General features: G+C 42.1%; 1 protein-coding gene across 1 annotated transcript in view; it reads left to right on the top strand.

The window, feature by feature from the left end:
• The window catches only part of Syne2 (spectrin repeat containing nuclear envelope protein 2), a 273,416-nt gene that overhangs the window by 28,022 nt on the left and 220,373 nt on the right, over positions 1 to 25,021 (top strand). The window contains exons 4-10 of the mRNA XM_059279392.1: positions 75 to 152; positions 241 to 333; positions 7,794 to 7,981; positions 13,165 to 13,361; positions 15,676 to 15,776; positions 18,509 to 18,610; positions 20,769 to 20,906. Of these exons, the coding sequence (XP_059135375.1) occupies positions 75 to 152; positions 241 to 333; positions 7,794 to 7,981; positions 13,165 to 13,361; positions 15,676 to 15,776; positions 18,509 to 18,610; positions 20,769 to 20,906 (897 nt within the window). The remainder of the gene's footprint in view (positions 1 to 74; positions 153 to 240; positions 334 to 7,793; positions 7,982 to 13,164; positions 13,362 to 15,675; positions 15,777 to 18,508; positions 18,611 to 20,768; positions 20,907 to 25,021) is intronic.

Here is a 25,021-nt window from a genome sequence, read left to right on the forward strand (position 1 = left end):
ACTTGGCTGGTTTTGTTTTTTATTTTTTCAATGTACTTCCTGTTTCTGAGGAATGTGTGTGCTTGAATTTTTAGCCTCGGGATAAAGGATCAAATACGTTCCAGTGTAGAATCAACATAGAACATGCCCTGACATTCCTGAAGAAACGATCAGTACGTATGAATCGAACCTGCGAATTCGCGGGAGGGATGGGTTCAGTGGGAGGCTCGCCCCCTTTAACCTGCGCTTCTCTGCTTGCAGATCAAGCTGATAAATATCCATGTTGCTGACATCGTGGAAGGAAACCCGTCCATTATTCTGGGCCTGATTTGGACCATCATACTGCACTTTCACGTAAGCCTCGTGGTGATAGGAGTGTTACTAGTCTAATCCACATGGTGGGAGGTGAGACACAGCAAGTGTGATGTGATGTCACTCAGGCCAGAGCTGCTTCTGTAAACAGGACTTGAAGTCTCCAAGAAGTCGAAAGCTTACGGCAAAGCCTACTTTTCCAGTATTTGTGTGTAATGTGTATATTGAATATGTGTGTATATATCATATACATTATGTATACGTATACATTTGTATATATGCACGTATAAATTTCGCATATACACACATGCACGCATATAGTTTTTATTTGTTTTAAACATGGGGTTTCACTATGTAGTCCTGGCTAGCCTGGAGCTCTCTATGTAGATCAGGTTGCCCAAACTCACAGAAATCACCTGCTTCTGCCTTCCAAGTGCTGGGATTCAAAGTGTATACCACCAAGCCTGTCTTGTATGAAAGATTCCTCAAATGTTGGTGTCCGGTGGCGTCTGTCACTCATCTGAGGAGTAACCTTTTTTGATGACTACAGACTGGTTTTGGGGTAGGATTTCAGTCCAGCTTTGAACAGCAGTACTTCGCTAGACACCTGCCAGTGTTGAGAACTTTGAATAGACAGGTGTGCTGCTTTCGTGGCTTTGTCCTTTATCTGCCTCTGTTCCCTCCGTTCCCTCTTGAGGTTTGGGTGTGGTGGGAGTCCTGAGTAGGTGGCCTCCTCTGCCTCACTGTGGGTTGTTGAGGGAAGCCTCAGTCTTCCTCTTGTGTTCTCTCTGTCGTCTGTCCCCACTCCATTCTCCTGGCACTGTAAACAGTGGTTCCCTGATACAAAGACGATACATCTGGCCGCTCCACGGAAGACAGGTGGCCAGGTACGGTGGCTCACTCCTGTAATCCTAGCTTTGGAAGACCACAGCAGGAAGACTGCTGGGCGTCCAGGGTTAGCCTGAGCTCGAGTGAGTTTCAGGTCCGACTGGATTACAGAGTAAGGCCCTGTCACAGACAAAACAAAAACAGAAGATAAGTGAAGTAGTCCCTTGGGGTCCCCGAATTTCTGTGGGACTGAGTGTCCCACACCCTCTCAGGAGGACATCAGCAGCAGTGACAGGCCCACTGGCTAGGAAAGGAAGCAGTTTGTTTTCCCTTTGAATTACGAAGAGACCCCAGGTGTGAAGACATTGCAGGAGGAAGGGCGGGAGGGTGTCTGCAGAACATTGACTTGTTTTCTGCTACACAACAGGACTAGTTCAGGCTGAAAACCCTCCGCGCTGGCTGAGATCTCGTTGGAATAAGCTGCACCTCCAGGCTTCTCAGGATGCTTTGACTCTCAAAGTAGTTCTTATTTGTTTAGTGAATCCCTGTTTGGATTTTAATCAAAGTCCAAATTCCAGTTAAACCAAAGAAGGCATATGGAAGGCCTTCAGCCATTTTGCTCTTGCTCTCCATTTGGACTGTGAATGTCCAATGTTCGCTGTCCCATCCTGAATTAACCGTCACAGTGCCGGTCTAAAGTGACTCGGCATGGGGAGTGTTTATCATTGTTGCTCTAAAAATAACTACATGCTTATCTTAGAAAGACTTAGAATATTGCACAACTAATTGTTATAAAATTTGGATTTTTTTTCCTGGATGTGTGCATTTGTAGCTAGAACAGAATAATGAGCATGTGGATGATGAGAACTAAATTTATGAGTGTAGCTTTCCTCTGGGAGAGCAGGAAAGTGGAACTGGAGACAGAAAACAGGACCAAATATGGTAAGATGTTGAAACTGGATAATTTGGGGCTAGAGAGATGGTTCAGTGGTTAAGAGCCTTTGCTGCTCTTTGTAGAGGACCTGAGTTTAATTCCCAGCATCCAAATATCAATTTATAACCATCTATAAGTCTATTTCCAGAGAATCCAATGCCCTCTTCTGATCTCTGTGGGCACCAGACACACAGACATATTTGCAGCCAAAACACTCATATGCTTAAAATAAAATTAAAAAATTTTGGATAGGTTGTAGGTGTTTATCTCCACCCCTATATCTTTCTATGTATTTTAAGTATAATTAAAAATTTCAATATAGGTAATAGAAAATAAAATTATTCATAGTCCACCATTCACAGATAACTGAGAATAATTTAATATCCAGTCTTTATGTGTACAGCAGGAATTAATACATAGTCATGTATGGGTCCTGCATTAAGTAGATTACACCTACCAAGGACTGAGGGTAGTTCTGAAAAATGTTTCTATCTAAACTAAATGAATGTAAACTTTTTTCTTGGCATTATTCTGTTATGTAGCATAACGATCATTTTCATAGCATTTACATTGTGTTGTACATGTTATAGGGAACTCAGAGATGACTTTCTGAGGCAAGAGGATTTGCATAGGTTATATGCGAAGAATATGCCCATACTATAAGCATCTACAGCTGTCAGCCCCGGGTGGAAGCCAGTCCCCTTGGATACTGAAGCAGAGCAATATCTTAACAACATGGGGTCTTATTACCCATTCTGTTCCAAACGGTTCTGATGAGCATCTCTCTGAGTTTATATATATTTTAACAGAGGTGTATGGCATTGGTTATAAAGTACTTTATCTCATTAATGGGCAGCCAGAATGCTCAGAGGTATTTCTGATTATAAGTAGCTTCCGTTATATCCTTAAGATAAAACCTTTGTGTACACCTGTAATAATTCATGGGCCAAATTCTTAGAAGTGGAATTCTGATACAGGCTTTGCCATTTGAAAGCTGTAAAAATTGGTTCGTTACACTGTTTTAAGTCAACTTGTTCAGATCTAAGACACACAGAGAAAGATATGCAAATTCACATGTCAAGTGTTGTGAGTTTCCATAAATTAAACATACTTATGTTATCACCATCTAAGATACAAACAGAACCCTGCTGGCATTCTGGCCCTTCTCTTTCCCTAAAGGTGCCCACCCTCTGAGCCCTGTTAGGAAGCAGCTTAGCGTTGCTGATTCCACAGAGGCGGAATTACGAGTTTATTCTCTTTAGCCCCCGCACACCCCCTTGTTCCCAACTTACTTCACTTAGCTTCATCGATTGTGATGAGCTGTCTTTTACTGCCCTTCCTGTATCACACTTATCAACTGGTCCACTTATGATACACATTTCTTTTCTTGGCAGTTTTTAGTTACTGTTAGTCAAATTGCTAGGAATATTTGCATATGTAACATTTAGTATTCCAGGCTTACATTTCCACTGAAATATATCTAGAAGTGGAATTGTCAGTCCTACGGTGTTTCCTCTCTAACACTATAGTAGTGTCTTATTCCATTTTGTGAGGCTATAATAGAATGAACACACAGGGTCAGTAATTCAGGATAAATGGGTATGTGTTGCTTTATAGTTCTGAAGGTTGGGAGGTCCACGACCAACGGGGATGGACTGGGATGTAGCCCAGCAGCAGAATGCTTGCACGGTGTGCAGAAGGTTCTGGGTTCCAGCCTAGTGCCACGACAAACAAAATGAAGTCAATGGGAAGGCCCTGGCTCTGTCACCTTATAGTGATAGGTAAAGGGAGAGAGAAAGAGAAAGTCAACGAAAAGTGGTCTTAGCTTGTTCTTGTATGATAAACTCACAAATCCAGGATGGCGTTAATGCAGTAATCCCCAGAGCAAAGCCTTCACACCTGCTTGCTTCCTGAGTATCTCACTCCCAGCACCCTCCTAGTGGGAATCAAGTTTCCGTGACAGAATATTTAGGCCGTGGCAAGTAGATATTGCCAGCTTGTCCAAAAGGTTGTCCTTCTTTTCTATCTCTTCAGAATCTGAGTGCTCTTTACTCCAGCCTTTCCTAATGTATGGTATTAAAGCTAGGTGTGATGGCACATGCCTTTAATCTCAGCACTTGGCAGGCAGAGGCAGGGGGATCTCTATGAATTTTGGGCCAACCTGGTCTACATTGAAAGTTCCAGGATAGCCAGGGCTACATAGTGAGATCCTGTTTCAATATATATATGGTATTAAGTAGTGTATAACCTTGTTCTTGTATATAACATTTTATTAGAAGTTTTAAAGTGTATTCTGGATACAAGTTTTTTGTTGAAATGAAGAAATTAGAAATAACTTCTCAGACTTTGTGGCTTGTCTTTTAATCTTTTAATAGCAGACATGTATAATTTTAATGTAGTTTGAATTTATTCTTTTCCTTTTTTTTTTTTTTTTTTTTTTTTTTTGAGATAAGGTTTTTGTGTGCCCTGGCTGTCCTGGAACTCCATAGACCAGGCTGGCCTCAAACTCAGAGATCCACCTGCCTCTGCCTCCCAAGTGCTGGGATTAAAGGTGTGCGCCACCACCTCCTGGCTAATTCTTTACTTTCATGGGTATTACTTTTCTGGATGAAGCATTGAGTTGAGGAGGCTGATGCAGGAGGATCATGAGTTTAAGATCATCCTGGGCTGCATGGTGAAACCATGCTGAAAAAATTAGGAAAAAAATGGAAAGAAAGCAAAATGAAAATGTTCTGTTGGACAAGACCGTTCTAGAAAGCAACATGAGAAAAATAGTTTTGGGTTATTGGCATGGGACAGTACTTCTTGTTTCTCATCCACGTCAATATTCTGAAGCTATTATTTCTTGAATTATTCTCTTGACCATTCTGATTTTATACATATGTGGTGCTGGGAGCCTATCGAGGTGGTGACACATGCAGTCTTGATGTTCAGGAGTAAGGCAGAAAAATTAGTTCAGGGCCCTTCTCAGGTCCATAGCAAATGGAGGCCAGCCTGGGCTACATAAGACTCTGTCTCAAAGGTTAATAATAAATATAAAGAAAAAAAAAAGTGGTGTTGGGGATTAAACCCACGGTCTCCACGTGCAAGCCCAGAATTTTAGCACCGAGTAGAACCCCCCAGCCTTCAACACTGTTTTTTCTCCTGATGGAAATATTTCCTCTCTGTGCTGTACAAGATAGTAGATGCCAATCACTGTGCACACTGAATACTTGAAATGTACCCCACGGTCTCACGCGCGCTGGATAAGTGCTGTAACACTCAGCTACACCCCGGCTCTTCCTTAAGTCTTTGGAAGGCATTTGAAAACAGTGTTGGCTCTGCCATTTTATACTTGGTGTATCCAATCAGTGCTTACCGTATCAGCGAGGGTAGTGCTGTTGGCTGCATCCATTGTTGTTGGTGTTGCTGTTTTCCTGTGAGTCTCACTATGTGGCCCAGGCTGATCTTAGGGGATTCTGGGCTTAAGTGACCCTCGTGTCTCAGTTTCTTAAGAACTGGTACTTCAGGTGCACACCACCATACCTACCACATATGTTGTTACTGGTTATATGATTATTCTGTTGATTATGGAGAGGATATTAGTATTTCTGTGCTTATTGATGTAGATTTATAAGTTTTAATAATAATAGATAATAGATATTATCACATTGTCTTCCAAAATATTCCGATCAGTTTGTGTGCTTATCAGCAAATATATGAACATGCATTTTCTCATGCTTCCACTATCCCTGGAGGAAAACATTTCAACTGTTTTGTGTACAGACCCTATCCTTTTCTGTGTATTTGAAGAGTTTTAAAATTATTTGTGGGAGCTGGGCGGTGGTGGCGCACACCTTTAATTCCAGCACTCGGGAGGCAGAGCCAGGTGGATCTCTGTGAGTTCGAGGCCAGCCTGGGCTACCAAGTGAGTTCCAGGACAGGCGCAAAGCTACACAGAGAAACCCTGTCTTGAAAAACCAAAAAAAAAAAAAAAAAAAAAAAAAAAAAAAAATTATTTGTGGGATTGCTTTTTCATGTTCTAAAAAATTTTTTTTACTTAGTATATATATATATGCCTGTGTATATATATATATGTATATATATATACACAGGCATACATATATGCATACATACATGTATATGTGTGTATGTGCATGTGTAAGTGCAGGTCTCTGCTGAGTTCTGAAGAGGGCTTGGGACCTCCTGGAGCTGAAGTTATAGGCAGTTGGCAGCCACTTGGTATGTGTCCTGGGACCAAAGTTAGAGGTCTCTGCAAGAGCAGTGTATGCCTACTCTTTACCCCTGAACTGTCTCCCCAGCTATGGCTTTTTATTTTTTTAAGTTCTTTATTTTTTAATTTTTCTTAAAGATTTTTCTTATTTATGTGTATGTTTGGACATCTGTGTGAATGTGTTATCACATGTGTGCCAGAAAAGAATATAGGATCTCCTGGAATCGGAGTTACAGGTAGTTGTAAGCCACCAGATGGATGTGGGTGCTGGGAACCGAACTCAGGCCCTCTGGAAAAATAGTAAGCATAACCACTGAGCCATCTCTCCAGGCCCCACCCCCTTCTTTTAGAGTAGACTTTGTGTGTGTGTGTGTGTGTGTGTGTGTGTGTGAGAGAGAGAGAGAGAGAGAGAGAGAGAGAGAGAGAGAGAGAGCACTAGAGACAGAGAGAATATGAGTATATGAGTGCAGGAACCTGAATGGGCAGAGGCAGAGGCATTGGGTTCTCTAGCGCTGGAGTTCCAGGTCACTGTGAGCTGCTCTGCATGGGTGGGGAAACTGGGGCCCGTCTAAGGTTCTCTGAAAGGCACTTACTCTTAACTGCTGAGCCATTTCTCCAGCACTTTTCATGTGGTTTTACTCATGGGGGCTGGAGGGATAGCTCAGTGGTTAGTAGCAGCTGATGCTCTTTCAGAGCATTTGGTCCCCATCACTCACCTGACCATCAGTGACTCCAGTGCCATGGGATCTGACACCCTCTTCTGGGCATCATGGGCACCACACACACAGGTGGTGCACATACATGCATACATACATACAAGCAAAACATTCATGCATATAAATAAATCTAAGAAAAGAGATTTAGTTATTATTAGCATTATTATGCTCGTGTGTGTGTGTGTGTGTGTGTGTGTGTGTGTGTGTGTGTGTGTGTGTGTGCATGTGCATGCATGTGGATGTCAGCAGACACTTTTATGGAATTGCTTCTTTCACCTTTTTGGGGGGTTCTGGGAAGTGCACTCAGGTTTGCAGGCTTGTGCAGCAAGTACCTTTACTTGCTAATCCATTGTACTGGCCCGTGTTTTTCGTGTTCTTAATGGTGATTTGATTTTCCCTTTGGGGGCTTGCCTGCCCTGTGTTTGTCTATTTTTTTTCTGCATGTGCTTTTGTTCTTAGTGCTATGTAATAAGAGGCGATGTCTTCCAGTTCATCCAGTCTCCAAAGACGCTTGACTAGGAGGTCCACTTGGTTCTTTTTAGTTGAATCCATCAGCGCTGGTGTGCTCAGTGGGATCTTTAGGGGATGAATGGATGCTGGCCATTTGTGGGATCCATTCTTGGGTCAGGTGCAGGATAACCCCTGTCCAGACCGAAGGAAAGCCGAATCCCAAATGTCAAAGGCTGACACTCAATCATTTTTAGAGTTCATTTCAACCAGAATACATTGTCATTGCTAAAGAATGCTTTTTAGGTGCTTTGGACTGAGTAGCATGTGCTAACATGCTTGTTAACAATTGTGCTCTCCTCAGATTGAGGAGCTTGCTCGGAATCTGTCTTGCGATTACAATCAACCTTCCCCGGAGGTTTCGGATGTGGCTGACTCATCGCCTACCTCAAGCCCTCCAGCTAAGAAGTGCTCCAAAACACAAGCTCAAGCAAGATGGCAGTTGTCTGCAAAGAAGGCTCTTCTTCAGTGGGCCCAGGAGCAGTGTGCCACGTAAGTAGTTTGCTGTGCCCGGAACAGACCGGGCAGCTGTGTCCATCCATACAACCTCCTGGACTTCCAGCAGTACAGGAGCACCATTTCATAGTGAATCTTCCAGAAGTGGATGTTGGTGGGCTTAGCTGCTTCTGGTTTCCTCCAGTAGCTGTGTTTAAGTGGTTTATTTATTGCTATGGGCAGATAAAACAATATTTAAGCCCCCTCCCATTTCTTTTTGAGATGAGGGGGGCGTTTCTCACTGTATTAACCTGGCTGTCCTCAAACTCATACCCACCTGCCTCTGGTTCCTATGAGCTGGGATGAAAAGCGCACACCACCATGCCTGGCATTAAATACCTTTCTTTAGGCACAATTCCCCCGTGCATCTAGAAGGCAGCGTTAGGTCTAGTGTCTTACCTATGTGTGTTAATTGCTTGTTTTGTTGTTGCAACAAAATACCAGACGGAAGCAACTTAGAGGGTGAAGGGTTTGTTTTGTCTCACAGTTCCAGGGACACAGTTGATCACGGCAGGGAAGGTGTGTCGGCAGAATCGTGAGGAGGCAGTTCACAGTGCATCCACACTTAGAAAGCAATGGACCTTCGTGCTTAGCTTGCCTGCTCCTTTTGATTCAGCCCAGAGCCCCAGCCCATGTATGTCTCACATTCATCTACCTGCTCTAGATGATCTCTCACAGGCACGCCCAGAGATCCCATCTTCCACGGTGATTCTAAATTCCATTCAGTGCAGATTAACAGTCACACCAACATCACCTCTTTGAAAGTCAAGATCGTGTCTTTTTAAAAATTAAAAAAAATTACTTTTATTATTATTATTATTATTATTATTATTATTATTATTATTATTATGTGTGACTGTGGCACATAGCATGCCCGTAGAGGTCAGAGGACAACCTTATGGACTTGATTCTCTCCCTCCACCTTTAGGTGGGTTCTAGGGATTGAACCCAGGCTGCCAGGCCTGTATGGTAAGCATTTGACTTGCTGAGACAGTTCACCAGCCCCAAGATAAATGTGGAATGAATGAAGGAGGCAAATGAATGAATGAAATAACTAATATGCGAAGTTGTATCATGGTGTGCTCCATTTTTATAGTTAGAAAGCCCAGTTCTCATTTCTTGGAAACTTTCTAATTGATCCTAATCAATCAGAAAAGGAACCACAGATGATGTGGTTTTGTTTTTTTTAATTTATTTAATTTATTATTATTGTGTTTATGTACGTTGTGTTTATGTATGTGTGTGGGGGTTATGTGTGTACCATGGCGTGCATGTGGAGGTCAGAGGACAACTTTGTGGGGTTGGTTCTCTCCTTCTACTGTTATGTGTGTCCTGAGAATTGGACTCAGGCCACCAGCTTTATGTAGCAAGTTCTCTACCTGCTGAGCCATCTTGCCAGCCTGGGATGGATTTTCTTTTTTTAAATAGAGGTAATAAAGGGAAGTTTGATTTCTTTTGCTCTTTTAAAAATTTTTTTTTAAATTAAAAAAAACATTAATTATGTGTATGGATGTGTACATGTAAATATTAAGGAGCCCAGAGGTGTTGGATTTCTGCCTTTGTCCATGTTCTATTGCTGTGAAGAGACACCATGACCATAGCAACTCTTACAAAGGAAAACATTTAATTGGGGCTGGCTCACAGTTCAGAGGTTTAGTTCATCATCCTCATGCATCCTCATGGCGGGGAGCATGGCGGCGTGCAGGCAGACATGGTAGCTGAGAGTTCTACATCTGGATTTGAAGGCAACAGAAAGAGAAGTACCTTGTGGGCCTGGCTTGAGCCCTTGAAACCTCAAAGCCCACCCCCAGTAATGCTCTTCCTCCAAAAAGGCTACACCCACTCCAACAAGACCACATCCACTCCAACAAGGCCACACCCACTCCAACAAGGCCACACCTACTCCAAGGAGGCCACACCTACTATAAAAAGGCTACACCTACTCCAGCAAGGCCACACTACCTAATAGTGCCACTCCCCAGTGGCCAAGCATTCAAATTTATGACCTTACATGGACCATTTTTATTCAAAGTACTATGCCCTCACCGTATTCTTCTCAGCTCCTCCTACCTCCCTTCCTATCCAGATCCACTCCTTTCTATCTCGTTAGTTAGAATAGCTTCTAAGGGATAATAATAAAATATTATAATATAATAAGATAAAACAAAAACTATCACATCAGAACAGGACAAAACAAACAGAAGGGAAAGAGCCCAAGAAGAGGCACAAGAAACAGATATAGTCGCAGAGGTCCACTCGTTTGCACACTCAGGAATCCCATAAAAACTCTAAACTGGAAGCCAGAATATATATGCTAAGAACCTGTAGTGTAAAAAGAGAGGAATATAATGTAAATAAAAGTATAAAAATATGATTAAAAAAAAAAAAGAAGCCCTGACACAACAAGGAAGCTGCCAAGATGCCCTTGAGTTTGCTCTCTGCTGACCATCCACTGCTGGGCAGCCAGCCTACCCTTCACAGTGATTTGTTTCCCGGTGAGACTCTGTTAATCCCACCGGGTGAGAATAAGACCATGACCACAATTTAACACCAGATTTGAAGCAAGGTTTCATTAAATACTGACCAGGAGGATGGACTCTGACCAGGTCCACCCCTAGGTTCCCAGGAAAATGGTGACGAGTCACGTTTTACAGAGGCTTAAAAAGGCAAAACCCACAATTCACCACACTTCCATGCAGGGGCAAGCATACATCCTGACTTCTTTCCTTGCCCACGTCCCTCCTAGGATCAAGTACATCCGGTGCAGACCGGTCAAGCACACATGGGACTAACTTATTCCTAACGGCAAACAGAGCTCTTAGCCTGCAAGAAATACTTTTTGTTTTGGTCTCACAACTCCCTTGGAGAAAACTAAATTTCCATTAGCAAGTGATTATCAATCGGAGACAGCTTCTGGGTTAGGGCTGGGGGTTTGTGTCCATTTCTTGCAGCTCTAGGACTCTGTCTGGTCCAGCCCGGTGCAGACCTGTGCATGCTGCCTCAGTCTCTGTGACTTCACATGTGTGTGGATCCTGCTGCTTTCGAGGGCCTTGTTTCCCTGGTGTCCTCTCCCCTCTGGTTCTTACACTCTTTCCACCTCCTCTTCCTCAGGGTTCCCTGCCTCCTGAGGGGATGCTCAGGGTCAGTGCTCAGCTGGGCTTGGCTCCCATTCTCAGCTCTACACCCTGACTTTTTGCCTGTTGGCTTGGATTAATATATCAAAGCATCCCCTGAAGCTGGAATATCTTGGTTTAAAGTCCTAGTCACTGGACTTTCCAACTGGCATCCTTGGACGCCCAATCTTTTCTTTTTTCAATGCTGGAGATTAAAGTTAGGGCCTCACCCATGCTAGGCAAGTGTGCTCTACCACCAAGTTACATCCTCAACCCCCTGAGTAGCTTTTACTATTTGATTATTATTAACTTAATATAGTACATTAAGTTTCCCCTGTTGTGTGATATTAAAAGAAATTCTAGTGCTAAAATACTTCATACATTTTGTAGATAACTATACTCTTTTATAGGACTTTGCTAATAAGTATAGAAATGTGATTGATTTAAATTACAGATACACTAATATTCAGTCCTGGGGTTGGCCAGGAAGTGCTGGGTGAGAGAGTACTCCATGATGAAGGAGAAAGGCAAGGCTTTACCTCTTGAGTACTATAACCAGGAGGGGGAACGGATGGGCTGTGATGGAGAAAGGCAAGGCTTTACCTCTTGAGTGCTATAACCAGGAGCGGAAACGGATGGGCTGTGATGGTGCAGTCAGCACAGACGGAAGAGGATTCATGCTGTGGTCAAGAGTGGTGGGGTAGAGAGACAGTGTCCTTTCATGCCTTGCAGAGGGGGACCCTTGGGGCTGAGGCCTGAGGGGAAGCCTTTGAATGTGTGGGGAGTATCTCTATCTTATGGATTAGGAGCTTTGCTTTGAGAGTAAGGAAGGAGGCAGGTGTGGCTGCCGCATGGTTAGAGAGAAGGTGTTTAGATGGGCAAGGCACACAGGGCCCAAATCACGTCAGGCCCTGTGAGCCAGGGTGAGAGGCATGACAGGGGAAAATGGACCCTTAGACTATTTTAGGGGTGTGGTTTGGTGGTACCTCGTGTGTTCCTGTGCAGCCATCCCACACTCAACCCCCGACAATCTCCATCTTCCACAGTTGAAATTCTATACCTATTAAATAGTAACTCCCTATTCTTCCTCCCTAGCTGCTGGACTCCACCCGTCTGTTTTCTGTCTTGCCCGTTTGGCTGATTGACCCACAAGGCATCAGATAGCATTTGGCCTTTTTGATGGGGTTGTTTCAATAGGCACAAGGTCTCCTGAGAGTCATCCATTTTGTAACGTAACTCAGCACTTCCTTCCTTTGAAGTCTGAATTTGTTCATCTGCTCCACCAGTTACCCTTTTATCCATGACCATGGCAACAGATTTTTGTTTGTTTGTTTTTAATTTTTATTTATTTATTTATTTATTTTTTTTGTGACAGGGTTTCTCTGTGTAGTTTTGGTACGTGACCTGGATCTCACTCTGTAGCCCAGGCTGGCCTTGAACTCACAGCGATCCACCTGGCTCTGCCTCCCAAGTGCTGAGATTAAAGGCATGCGTCACCACCGCCCGGTGACAACAGATTTTAAGTAGAGAAATGATGAAGTCCATCTGTTCATTGAGCAGCTAGGCATTAATTTGGTCCAAAGTATCATTTGATTTGATCCATTGAGGGCAAAATATTGTTTCCTGTAGTAAATGATCTTGACTCACTGTAGAGATCTAAAGCCAGACTTGAGCCAGTAGATAGTTAAATGAAGAATATTATGGTGGGGGTGGGGGGTGCTGGAGGTGCCTCCAGATTCCAGGTCTCCTTCTGAAGTTTGATGCACTGGGTGGAGAGAGGACCTGGGAAGCTCTGTTTTCGATACTTTGCATCTCAGGAGATGTTGACGAGGTGGCAGGGACCACACTTTGTGAACTGATAGCTTCGTGGTATTCTGAGCACTCTCACACTTGACCTTATACTTCTGTTCGACAATAAGATTCAAATGAAAAGTTTCCCCTAGGATCGTGTGCTTCATATATAGCCTGTATTTGTTTCTCTGAATTATGTTTTAGTTACCATTGAATATAGTAGAAACATTTGATTTTTTTTTTAAATAACAGTCTATATTACATTCTTTTGCACAGGTCTGAGTCTGTCAGTGTGACAGATTTTAAGTCAAGCTGGAGAAATGGGATGGCATTTTTGGCCGTCATTCATGCCTTGCGACCGGACCTGATTGACATGGACAGCGTGAGGCACAGATCCAACAAAGAGAATCTCAAAGAAGCCTTCAGGATCGCGGAACGTGAGCTGCAGATCCCCAAATTGCTGGAGCCGGAAGGTAGAGAGCTCTTCTTTTCTTTGCAAACCTCCTTGTTTTAAGGTCCTGCACCAAGTGGATTTGAAGCAACACTGCCCCCCAACCCGCCCCCAACCACCCATGCTACTGTGCCAGTGATCGTAACAATGTATTTTTGTGCTGGAAGATTTAACTTGACTCTTAATTGAATTTCATGGAATTAGGACTTTGCACTGATTACTTAACTTCCATTGCTGAGGGAGTGAAGTTGCCGTTGAATGCAAGCAATGCCTTTATTAAAGCAAATTGAGCCTTTGTCTTAATTTCCTTCTAGTATGTTCTGTATTGTGTTCCTGATTCTGGTTTTTCTGAGCGGCAGCTCTCCTGCAAGATTCTTTAGTTTTGAATGACACTTGTCTGTGTGACGCCCTGTTCCAGCTCTCTCCTCCTGTGGCTGAGGGAGAGCACCAGTGCCTCTTCCCTGTTCTCCTCATGTGGTTGGCCACACTTTGGCATTCATCCCGCTCAGTCCTTGTGTTTGATTATTAACAAGACAATTGTAAAATGCCAATTTTAACTTCATATAATTATTATTAAAATAACTTGTTTCTAAAGAACACTTTCCTATGGATTGTGTTATGTCCCAAATCCACTGTACATATTTGTAAAAAAAATAACTATTAATTTGGGAGACAAAGACACAAGGTCTGCTGAGTTTGAGGCCAGCCTGGGACATACAGCAGGTTCTAGGCCAGTCGGGTCTACATACTGAGGGCCTGTCTTTAAAAAAAGAAGGAAACAAGGAAGGAGGGAAGTTAGGCAAGTAAGCTGGGTCAGCAAGACTGCTCAGTGCGTAAGCAATTTGCTGCCAAGCCTGGGCTCCTAATTCAGTTCTTGGGAATCACGTGGGAGAAGGAAAGAACCAACTCTTCCAAGTTGTCCTTTGACCTCCACATAGATGTTATGACATGTGCCTCTCCCAGCCAAATAAAAAGTGCCAGAACACGAAGTTACAAAAGTGGTGAATAGGATTGGTGAAGAGCATAGTGCGGTAGCAGATGCAAGGTCAACTTGTAGCTCTAGCTGTCTATGCTGGAGTGTAGATTAGACGTGATCAGTGCACACCTCTCCAAACAGTGTTTAACACGTGCACCTAGACTTGTTTGTTATAAATCTGATTTCTTATAAAGCAGGTGTGCCACATAATTGGTAAATAACAAAGTGCATGATATACTTTGCTATGAAGTCCAAATAGACCAAAAATGCTTTTGTGGAATTTTACCACATTCTCGTATCAACCTAGAGGCTTCAGGTTGCAGAATTATGAGGTAAGTTGACATCAATGTCAGTTGGTGGTTTTCTTTATGTTAACATGTAGGAGGAGGAGGAAGTGTGTCAGAATCCGACTTACTCTTCAGTGGCGGCATGAGTGTTTTCTTTTTTTTGCTTAGTCAGATATTAGTTTTTTATGTTCATTGCACTGTGGTAGCTCTAGACAAGACATAGTTTAGCATCTGTGTCATTAACAATCACCCCAGTGAGCTTTTGCGGAAGTCAGTCGAAGGACAAATCAGGTCCTCATACTTGTACTGTTGTGGTGTGAATACAACCAGTCTGGTGGTTTCTAGCTGCCATTGTCAAATGGTGAAATGGAACATGGTTGACATGGTTCTCTTTCCTCATTCAGATGCAGATGAGCGTAGATGTGTGCCTGAGGCAAGAGGGTCAGCGGAGGCCAGCCTGGGCTACCTAGTGAGGCCCTGTTCAAAAATACATAAATAGATAAAGATTTAGCAGACATGAGTAATTCTCGAAAGCACAAATAGTAGCAAAAATAAAGTCTTTTCATTGGGAAGTGTTAAGTCTCAGTATTTATTACCTTGCTTTTAAGGTAATTATTACATGTAACACAAATACTGGCCCATAGAAATCAAGTTTATTCATTCCATGTAAACTCTGAATGTCCTGAACAAGTCTTAATATATAATGATACTTTTGGAAGTGATTTACTGTCCAGATGCCTAGACTAGTGTGCCAGGGATCAGTTACACTTGCTGTGTGTTCCTCTATCCTGAAGGACCCTACACACCGTGTCTCCAGAAGGAGAAATGCTTTTATTTTTGTTTCTTTGTCCCTCTGAGCTAGCATTCTGCCTGCTTCTGATTGACTGCCGATCTAAGTTCTGAACTTCCGTACAGTGTTGGAGCCAGGAGGTTGAGCAGAGATTGCTGGGCTGGTCCATGAGTGCAGTTAATTCAAGAACCTCTGTACCCAATGGCCTAGGCCATGGACTTCTTGAGAGTTGATTGTAGGAAGTCTCTTCTACAGCTGACGGGTGGTGTGGTGTGTCTTACAGATGTCGATGTCATGAATCCTGATGAGAAGTCCATCATGACTTATGTGGCGCAGTTCCTGAAGTATTCAAAGGATGCCCCTGGCGCTGGAGCTTCAGCTCAGGTATGTCTTCCTAGCTGTCTACTCAGTTTCTTTTGATTGTACACTAATGGTTTGATTTTAAAAAATGAAATAAAAGTCGCACATACAACTTAAATGTGCAGTCCATATGAGTATGTAAACCATACCTGAAGTCATGGTATAAAATAGTTTCAATATCCGTAATGTTCTATCATGCCTCCTTTTCTGGATGCCACACGTCATCCCTGGAAACTAATATTTGAATTTCTTCCACTGTAATTCGTTTTGTCTGATTTTGTTTTCTTTAAAGTTCAGGTGATGGTTTGTCAAGCTTTGCTGAATTACCTCAACGGCTTCCAGATAGACATTGCGTCAGTTCTGTGTTAGTGTGACAAACAGCTTGGATAAGCAACCTAAAAGAAAAAGAGGTTTATGTTAGGCCACAGTTGAGAGGTTTGGGCCACGACCAGCCAGTGTTGGTCAGGTGGTACATCATAATAGGCAGCGTGTGGCAGAACCAGGGAAACACAGATGAGAAAGACTGGAGTACTGTGGTCCTCTTTTGGGATGTGCCCTCAGTGGCTGAAAGCTTTCCACTGGGCCCAGCCTCTTAGCACTGTGTGCTGCTGGTGCCCTCTCTGGTGTTCAAGCCTATAACCGTATTTGCCATTCAAGAGTCAAACTATAGTAGACACTGCACAGGATAAGTTATAAATTGAGCTACCTTTTGAACAATTTTAAGGTTTATTTAGTTTTGTTTTGGGGAGGCAGGGTCTTTCTATGTAGCCCTGGATGCCCTGGAACTCACTGTGTAGACCTGGCTGCCTCTTGGGTCCTGCAATCACCACTCTTGCCTGTTTATTTTGGTATTTTGCCTGAATGTCTGTTTGTGCACCACATTCATGCGGTGCTCGTGATGGCCAGAAGAGGGCACTGGATCTCCACGTGGGTGCTGGGAACCAACCCCGGGGTCTTCTAGAAGAGCCTCTGGTGCTCTTGACCACAAGCCATCTCTCCAGTCCTTTTGAACAATGTAGAGATAATAAAATTTTGATCTATTGTAACTTGTAGTTGTTTTGCCGAAATACTCACATACCATAAAATTAAGATATTGAAAGCGTTCAGCTTTGTAATTTTTAGGCATTCGCGTGAACGTGTGGCCATTGCTTTCCGGTTTGGCACAGTTCACCGTGCTTCTGTGAAGATAACTAAGTACGGTGAATGTGGCAAAATACCGAGTAAAATCCGTGCTATTTTAACGGCTCTTTTAAATGGCTTTCTCGGGCAGGTTCACGTACCTTTTGCCTTTCCAGCTGTTAACAGCTGTCAGTCATGTTGTTGCTGATTCTGGTAGTTACAGTGTGTGGGGGGTGCGGGTTGGCAGGGGCCAGGCTTAGAAATGTGGGGATCATGGCTGACCTGCTGAGAGGCATCTTCTTCCTAATTAATTCTCATATAAAAATAAAGTTACCAATTCAACTGATCACGAAATTGGGTACCAAAATACTAAGCAGCCCTCTTGCTTCTAAGAATAAGAAGGCAAATGAACAGGAAACTGTAACCTCTGGATTTACCTTCCAGCCGCCAAATCTGCATTCACATGTGAGCAATCCTGCTGCAGCGAGCATCTCAGAAGAAAGAGCTTCCCTCATGTCTACAGGATAGCATGCTCTGAAACTTTGCTAGTTTGTGTGTGTGTGTGTGTGTGTGTGTTGTTTTGTTTCTTAATGCTCTTTAAGGTATTCATATTTTTTGGTGGGAATGTTTTTGGCAGTGAACCTGCTATAAAATGATTTAGGAGGCTGTCGAGATGACTTAGTGGATAAAAATGCTTGGCGTTTGCTGAGCAAGCCTGGTGACCTGAGCTTAAATCTCTGCAACCTATGTAAAGGAGAGAACCGACTCGTTAGAACTGTCTTCTGACCTCAATATTCATGGCTTGGCATGTGTGTATCCCCCTCATCATAAAAAAAAATAAATAACATTAAAAATTAAAAAAAAATCTATGATGGTTCCCAAAAAACTGAAGAATAATGGAAATGGATAGGATATACAGATGTCTTTACTTTTTTAATTTTTGAGACAGAATTTCTCATGTAGCCCTGGCTATCCTAGAATTTGCTAAGTAGACCAGGCTGGCCTTGGACTCCCAGAGATCCACGTGCCTCTGCCTTCTTAGAGCTGGGATGAAAGATGTGAGGTGGGTGATTTATTTACTTTTATGTCTCTGCATGTTTGCCTGCATGTATGTGTGTATGTATGTATGCACGTATGTGTGTGTGTATGTATGTATGTATGTGTGTGTGTGTGTATGTATGTGTGTGTGTATGTATGTATGACACAGGTGTAGCTGGTGCCTGTGAAGCCGGAGGAGGGCATCAGATCCCCTGGAACTGGAGTTCCAGACAATTATGAACTACCTTGTGGTGCTGGGAATTGAACCCAGGTCCTTTGAAAGAGCAGCGAGTGCTCTTAGCCTCTGAGCCATCTCTTCAGTCCCCATTATAAAATACATATTCTTTTGAGAAATCTTTATTTAAAGGCATAGAATGATTTTTGGATGTTAGTTTCAGTCTATTTTAGATGTAAGGTGTCATAGGAACCAGGAGAGAATTACTCTTGGGCATAGTGAGTCCTTGGTGTAAAATAACATTAACCCACTGCTCTTTCTAGTTGTCCATTTTGTTGCTCATAGAAATCACCAAAGCTATGTAGGATGTGGTTCAAATATGTGTGTGCATGCATGCATGCATGCTTACTTGTGTGACTTACAGGCCAAGGCGAAGGATGCTATGGTATGGCTATCTCTGCAAGAGAAGAAACTGCAGAAGATGCAGAGGGACTCAGCCAATGAGACATACTTCAACAAGTATCACGTGAGTAGGACTTTAAACACGGGCTCATACTGTTTCGGGGAAAGAGTCAAAACCTTTCTGTTTTGGAAAAACATTTAGAAAAGTACACTTTAGAAAACTCTTAAGAGAGTAATATTTAGTATTAAACAACCCCAGGACTCGGCGCTGAAGTTCTGGACAGGACCTCTGAAGCCTTCATGGATGCTCTTGTTAAACACAGGTTCAGAGTCCGGAGCTCTGGCCAGGGCCTGAGATCCCGCGGTCCTAACGCGGTAGTTCATACTGCTGGTTCCTAGAGTAGTCTGAGCTACAGGGCTGTAGTAACAAGGGATGACACACTGTAGCCCCTGGTCCTGGACTCCTGCTTTTGCGAAAGAAATGGGATCAGAATAGAACCATGTCCATTTAAGTACTCTTTCTTAAGTTATTTCCATGCTATACCTAGACCTGAGCTGTTGGGAAAGGGACCAAATGGTCCACGAGCCCCTAAGAGATTTATCGTCTTGTCCCTTGTAATTACAAGTTCTCCAGTCTCTGAGATTTTGAGTGGATCATTCCTTCATCATGAATATTAAATGGAAGGGAAACACAGGAGGCTATCCGTTGCACCTCTCAGCATTTTAGTTCAGGGCTTCAGCCAGGAGTCCTTTGTACAGTAGTGATGTTATCACCGAACTGACCATTGCTGTGGAGCAAGCCCCTTGCTGATGAGTCTTTTACAGGCGAACACAGCTTGCTGAACTTGGTGTTGTTATGTCACTTTCACACATGAAGGCATTAAGGTTTAGAGGTCACTGAGTGACTTCTCTGAATTTCTACAGTGTCTCAAGAGTGGAGTGTGTCTTTAAGGTTCCGGCTCGATTCACAGTCCGTTGGTTTTCTAGGACATGTAAATTATTAATTGGACAATCTTGAGGGAGCCAGTGAAGGTTTCTTAGAACCCTCTGTAATTTTGTGCTTCCCACCAGTTCTCTGTCCTGAATAAGGAAGATACTGTCATGTGCTAAGGTAGCCCTTAGCGCTTTCTGGGCCTCCATTTCCCTGTGGGAGCTGGATGAATCAGCCTTTCCAAATCCACCACTGAATGGCTCAGATGACTCCTGGACCACACTATCTGGCTTGACTTGAAGTCTGTAGGGAAGGAAAGGACCAGAATTCTCTTCTTCCTTGGATCAGCATAGGATCTATGGGTTTCTTCCCCCGGACACGTTTGAACTCAGTGTTCAAGTACCTTGTTCCCACTACATCTTTGTTTTAGTAATGTATCATAGACTCATGTTCCTTCAATGGAAGGTTTTATGATGTTATTACTTATCAGAGATAAAGTAAATTATTTGTTATTTATTTACTTAATTATATCAAGACTAAGCGTTACTAATTTCCTCAGCCTGCCCATGAATTCTTGAGTTCAAATAATTTTTTGTCTCAGCCTGGGACTATATCTGAGACTATAAAGGTCCCTACTACCATACCCAGCTTATATTAAGTATAATTTAGGAATATTATTATTGATTGTATAATGTTGTAAATAACACAGAATTGATGACTCTAAAACGTGACTATTGAATACCAGTACAAACCAAGAAAACCTTTGTGTCTGAAATTCTGAGTGTAGGCAGAAGGGGATTTTTAGTGTGTATAGAATGCATTGGGAAGAGGCGGCATAATCTCTGTTAGTCACTTTGAAAGTCATTACGTGTCTCAGATGTGTATTCTGTGCACTTGGGGAGCTGAGACAGGAGGATTGGTATGAGTCTAAGGCCAGCCTTAAATACATAGTTCCATCTCTATCTGAGGTAGAGAGGGAGACCCATCCCACGAGACCAAAGACAGCCGCCATCATTTACGACATACATGACAGTTGCAGGCCAGCAGTTCTCTCGGCCGCTCTGGGTTGGAAAGGTTTTGCATGTGGCATCATGATCTGTCCTCCAGAGACAGCTTTGCGACTCCCTTGTAGTAGAAATCCAGCAACCGACACCCGCCCTGTGTCACTTTGCTGTTTACTCAAATTATCGGAAGAAACCAGATCAGAGAAAGGATGCTGGATTCAGAGATTGTACCTTTATCTAAGTCTGGCTTAAGCATAACCTTTAGCTCTAGACCTTGAATTGCAGATTACATTTTGTAAATGGAATTAAGTGTTTTAAGGTATTCTAAAATGCTCTTCTAACCACAGAGTCTGCTGTCCTTTATGGAGTCATTGAATGAAGAAAAGGAACCCTTTGTGGACGTCCTGTCACTGAAAGGGAACATGAATGAGCTGAATGAAGATCAGTTACGGTTGAGACAAGACTGGGCCGGCCTCACGCACCAGGTGACTGTGCTATGTTGCCTTAGTAGAACACTTCAGGGGGGCAGCTTTTTTTCGGGGGATGGGGTGAAGACTTGACTTTGGATATTCATTAGGAATTCTGTAGGGGACAGGATAGATGCTTCATCAGGAAATAGGATCATGCTTTGTTTTTTTTCCCCCATGACATTATTTAGATAGGAATTGAATTTAAAAAGGAGTTTGTAGCATTCTGCTTAAATGTGAGATTATCCAAAGCTACACTGGCCATTAATTCTCGGTTTACCATGGCGGATAACTTAACATTTGCTATTGTAGGTAATTCATGGGAACTGTAGCCCCTTCCCGCCCATCATTTGTCAATATCAGTAGATGCTTGAAAAGTTATGTGGACAACCTGGAAACACATGTAGGATGACTGTGTTTTTATGGTTTTCATCCTTTTAAGTTTATTAGGACTTAGTGTATGGTCCAACTTATGGTGTGCCATATAACCACATGCTTTCGTAAAAGCCTGTACTCTTCAGCGATCTGGTATGCTGTTGATATCAGTTAAGATAAGCTGGCTAATACTCTTGTCCAACATATCTGTGTCTTGACTGGCATTTGTCTTACTCTATAACTGCTGAAAGGGAAGCTTAAAAATCTGTGGAAACCTTCCTTTAATTTTGTCAAGTTCCGCTTACTTTGTGCATTTTAAAACCTTATTAGGTGCATACAGATTTATGATAGTTCTGTCTTTCTGATGAAATGACACTGTAGGGAACAACCCACTAAATATAAGTAGTATGTATGTAAATATACTTATATTTAGTGAATATATATGCATATGTATATTCAAAACTTATATTTAGTGAGACTGTTTTGCTTGGTGTCTGCTTCATCTGATATGAATGTCATGTTTTGATCCTAGTATTCTGATGCTGTTTGAATTACACATTTCCCCTTCATTTATTTTAACCCATTTTAGTATACATCTATTAAAGGCAACACATGAAATTTTCTTTTCTTATTTTTTTTTTTAATGACAGCCCTGGCCTTTTAATTGGAGAGTTTAGTACATTTATACTTAATAAAATTGTTTCTACCATTTAACTTAGGTTTATCATTTTACTCTTTAATTTGTGTGTTCCCTCTGTTTTTGAATTTCCATTTTTTAAAATTCTGTTTTAATATGTCTATCAGCTTTGGGCTCTATTTGTTTATTTTTACTCTAAGGGTTATATTAATGTATATTCTAAACTGTTTACAGTCTAAATTTTGAGCTGTACAGTTTCTTATTGTATAACTTTTTTTTACCATGTAACATTTGTTTTTCAAAGTTTTTTTTTAATTTTATTTTATTATTATTCCTTAGATGCCTGTTTGTTTTTTAATGAGAGACAGGAAGTGTGTGGATCCAGATGGGAGAGGATGTGGGGAGGAACTGGGAAGAGTCGGGGGAGGGGAAACTGTAATCAGAATACATTGTATGAAAAAAGTACACTTTTCAATGAAAGAAAAAAATATTTATTATATTTTTCATTATGTGTATGCCTATGTGTCTCTGTGTGGGATGTGCACATGAGTGCAGGTATCGACAGAGACAGAAGCATTGGGATGTCATGAAACCAGTTTGTTAGGCACATGACATGGGTGCTGGGAACTGACTTGGGCCTCTGTAAGAGCAAGTGGTACACACTTGTAACTGCTGAGCCATCTCTCCAGAACCCCATGCAACATACTTGCAATCAGATAGTTCATTTGCCTCCTGTTCATTATGCTATGCTTGTTTTATATATAAATATGTGTCATGTGTGTATTTTTGGCTCTGAGCAAGCATATTTTAATGAATTTTTTTTAAAGTTTTTTATTTGTAGTGTGTGTGTGTGTGTGTGTGTGTGTGTGTGTGTGTGTGTGTGTGTGCAGGTACTGCTGGAGGCCAGAAGAGGGCGTTGAATCCTCTGGGGCTGGATTTATGGGTGGTTGTGAGTAGCATGCTGAGAACTGATCAATGGTCCTCTGAAAGAGAAGCAAGACCTCTTAACCGCTGACTTATCTCTCCATTCCTCATTTTAAATCATTTAAGAGAAAAATGTAGTCTTTCATGTTTACCTAGATATTTACCACTGCTAGCTGGGCATGGTGTTGCACACCTTTAATCCCAGCACTTGAGGAGCACAAACAGGTGAATCTCTATGAGTTCAAGACCATCCTGGTCTATAAAGCGAGTTCCAGGCCCGCTAGAGTTACACAACGACACCCTATCTCAATAGACCAAGGGACAAAGGAGGATAGATACCATTTCTAGTTCTTCCTGTAGACTTTGAGCAACTCCTTGCCTGATAATATAACAGTAGCAGATTTGTTTCATTTTCCTTGATCTCTAAATGTGTTTATTTTGCCTTTATTTTTTAAAATCAATTTTATTAATATCTAATACACATCTTATAATTCACTCATTTTAAATGGCTAATGAAATGATTGTGTGCGTATGTGGGTATTGTCGTGTGTTGCATAGTGTATATATTTGTGGTATGTGCACTTGAGTGGGCAGATGTGTGGGCGCAAGCCTGTTTGGAGGCCAAAGAATAACATTGTCTTTTTCTGTTGCTCTCGGCTTTCCTGCCTTTGGGTCTCTCACTGGGCTGTAAGCTTGCCTTTTGGGCTAGCCTAGCTAGCGAGATAGTGAGTTTTTGGGATTCGCCTGCCCTCCCCTCCAGTGCTGGGGTTCTAGGCACGTGCAGCTGTACCCTTTTGTGGGGGTGCTGGGGATTTGAACTTAGGTCCCCATGCTTGTAGATCAAGTGTTCTTGCCTACCAAGTCCTCTCCTCAGCGCCATTACTTGCTCTTATAATGAAAGATTTTATTTTTATTACGTGTGTGTGGGTGTGTGTGTTTATGATGTGAGCGCAGGTCTCATAGATGTCAGAAGATGTCAAGTCCCCTGGGGCAAGTTGTGAGCCATCCAGTATGGTGCTGGGAATCTAACTTGGGTCCTTTGCAAGAGCGTGGTATGCAGTCTTAATCATTGAGCCATCTTTCAAACCCCCCATGAAATGATTTTGAAATGAATTTATAGAGTGCACACATCTACACACATACATACACACACACAAGTGCAAATAAACTTTTTAAGAAAAAGTTCTTTAAAATATGTTTGCTCAGAACGAAAACATACACACATGACACATACATGTTTATATATAAAACAAGCACAGCATAATAAATTTATATGAAATTATAGAGAGACTGTGTGGCTCATAAAATTGATATTTCTCATCAAGACCCTGCACAGGAAATATTTTTACTTATTAATTTTAAAGTTAGCATACAAAGTAATGGACTTCATTTTGACATTTTCATATATACATACAAGTTAGTAAGTGGTCTCTCTCTCTCTTCTTTCTCTTTTTGTTGTTTTCTTAAGACAGGATTTCTCTGTGTAGCCCTGGCTGTTCTGGAATTCACTCTGGAGACCAGGCTAGCCTGGAACTCAGGGATCTGCCTGGCTCTGCCTCCCTGGGAATTTAGGCGTGAACCACAACAGCCTGGATAAGTGGTTTTTCCTCTTAAGCCTGCTGTAGACAATAGCAATGTTATCTGATTTTAACCTGATCAAGATCTTTCATACATTTTCAGCCAAATTAAAAAAAAAATCCTTTCAAGCTGGGTGGTGGTGGCGCATACCTTTAATCCTAGAACTCCGGAGGCAGACGCAGGCAGATCTCTGTGAGTTTGAGGCCAGTCTGGTCTACAGAGTGAGTTCCAGGACAGCTAGGGCTATACAGAGTAACCCTGTCTCAAAAACCCAAATCATCATCATCATCATCATCATCATCATCATCATCATCTTTCAGAAAGGGAGTGTAGAACGATTTGTGTGTTCAGTGGAAATGGGAGGGAATGAAGGTAAATGTTCCCTCTGTCTTCTAAAAAGTTTCGATTTCATTTAATATAGAGAGCTTTCATTTAATTGTGCAAAGAACTATAGTTGAATTAGAGCAGGGTTTCCTAAGCTTTTTTTCCCCCTAATTATTTTATTCAGGGCATATAGGAATATAAAAATAGGCATACCAACCATTTACTAAATTATATAAATCATAAAGGATTTAATTTTAGGCAGGTTGACATACTTTCAGTCAAGCCTGATGACCCA

The sequence above is a fragment of the Peromyscus eremicus genome, chromosome 14 (assembly GCF_949786415.1).
Source record: "Peromyscus eremicus chromosome 14, PerEre_H2_v1, whole genome shotgun sequence".
Lineage (NCBI taxonomy): Eukaryota > Metazoa > Chordata > Mammalia > Rodentia > Cricetidae > Peromyscus > Peromyscus eremicus.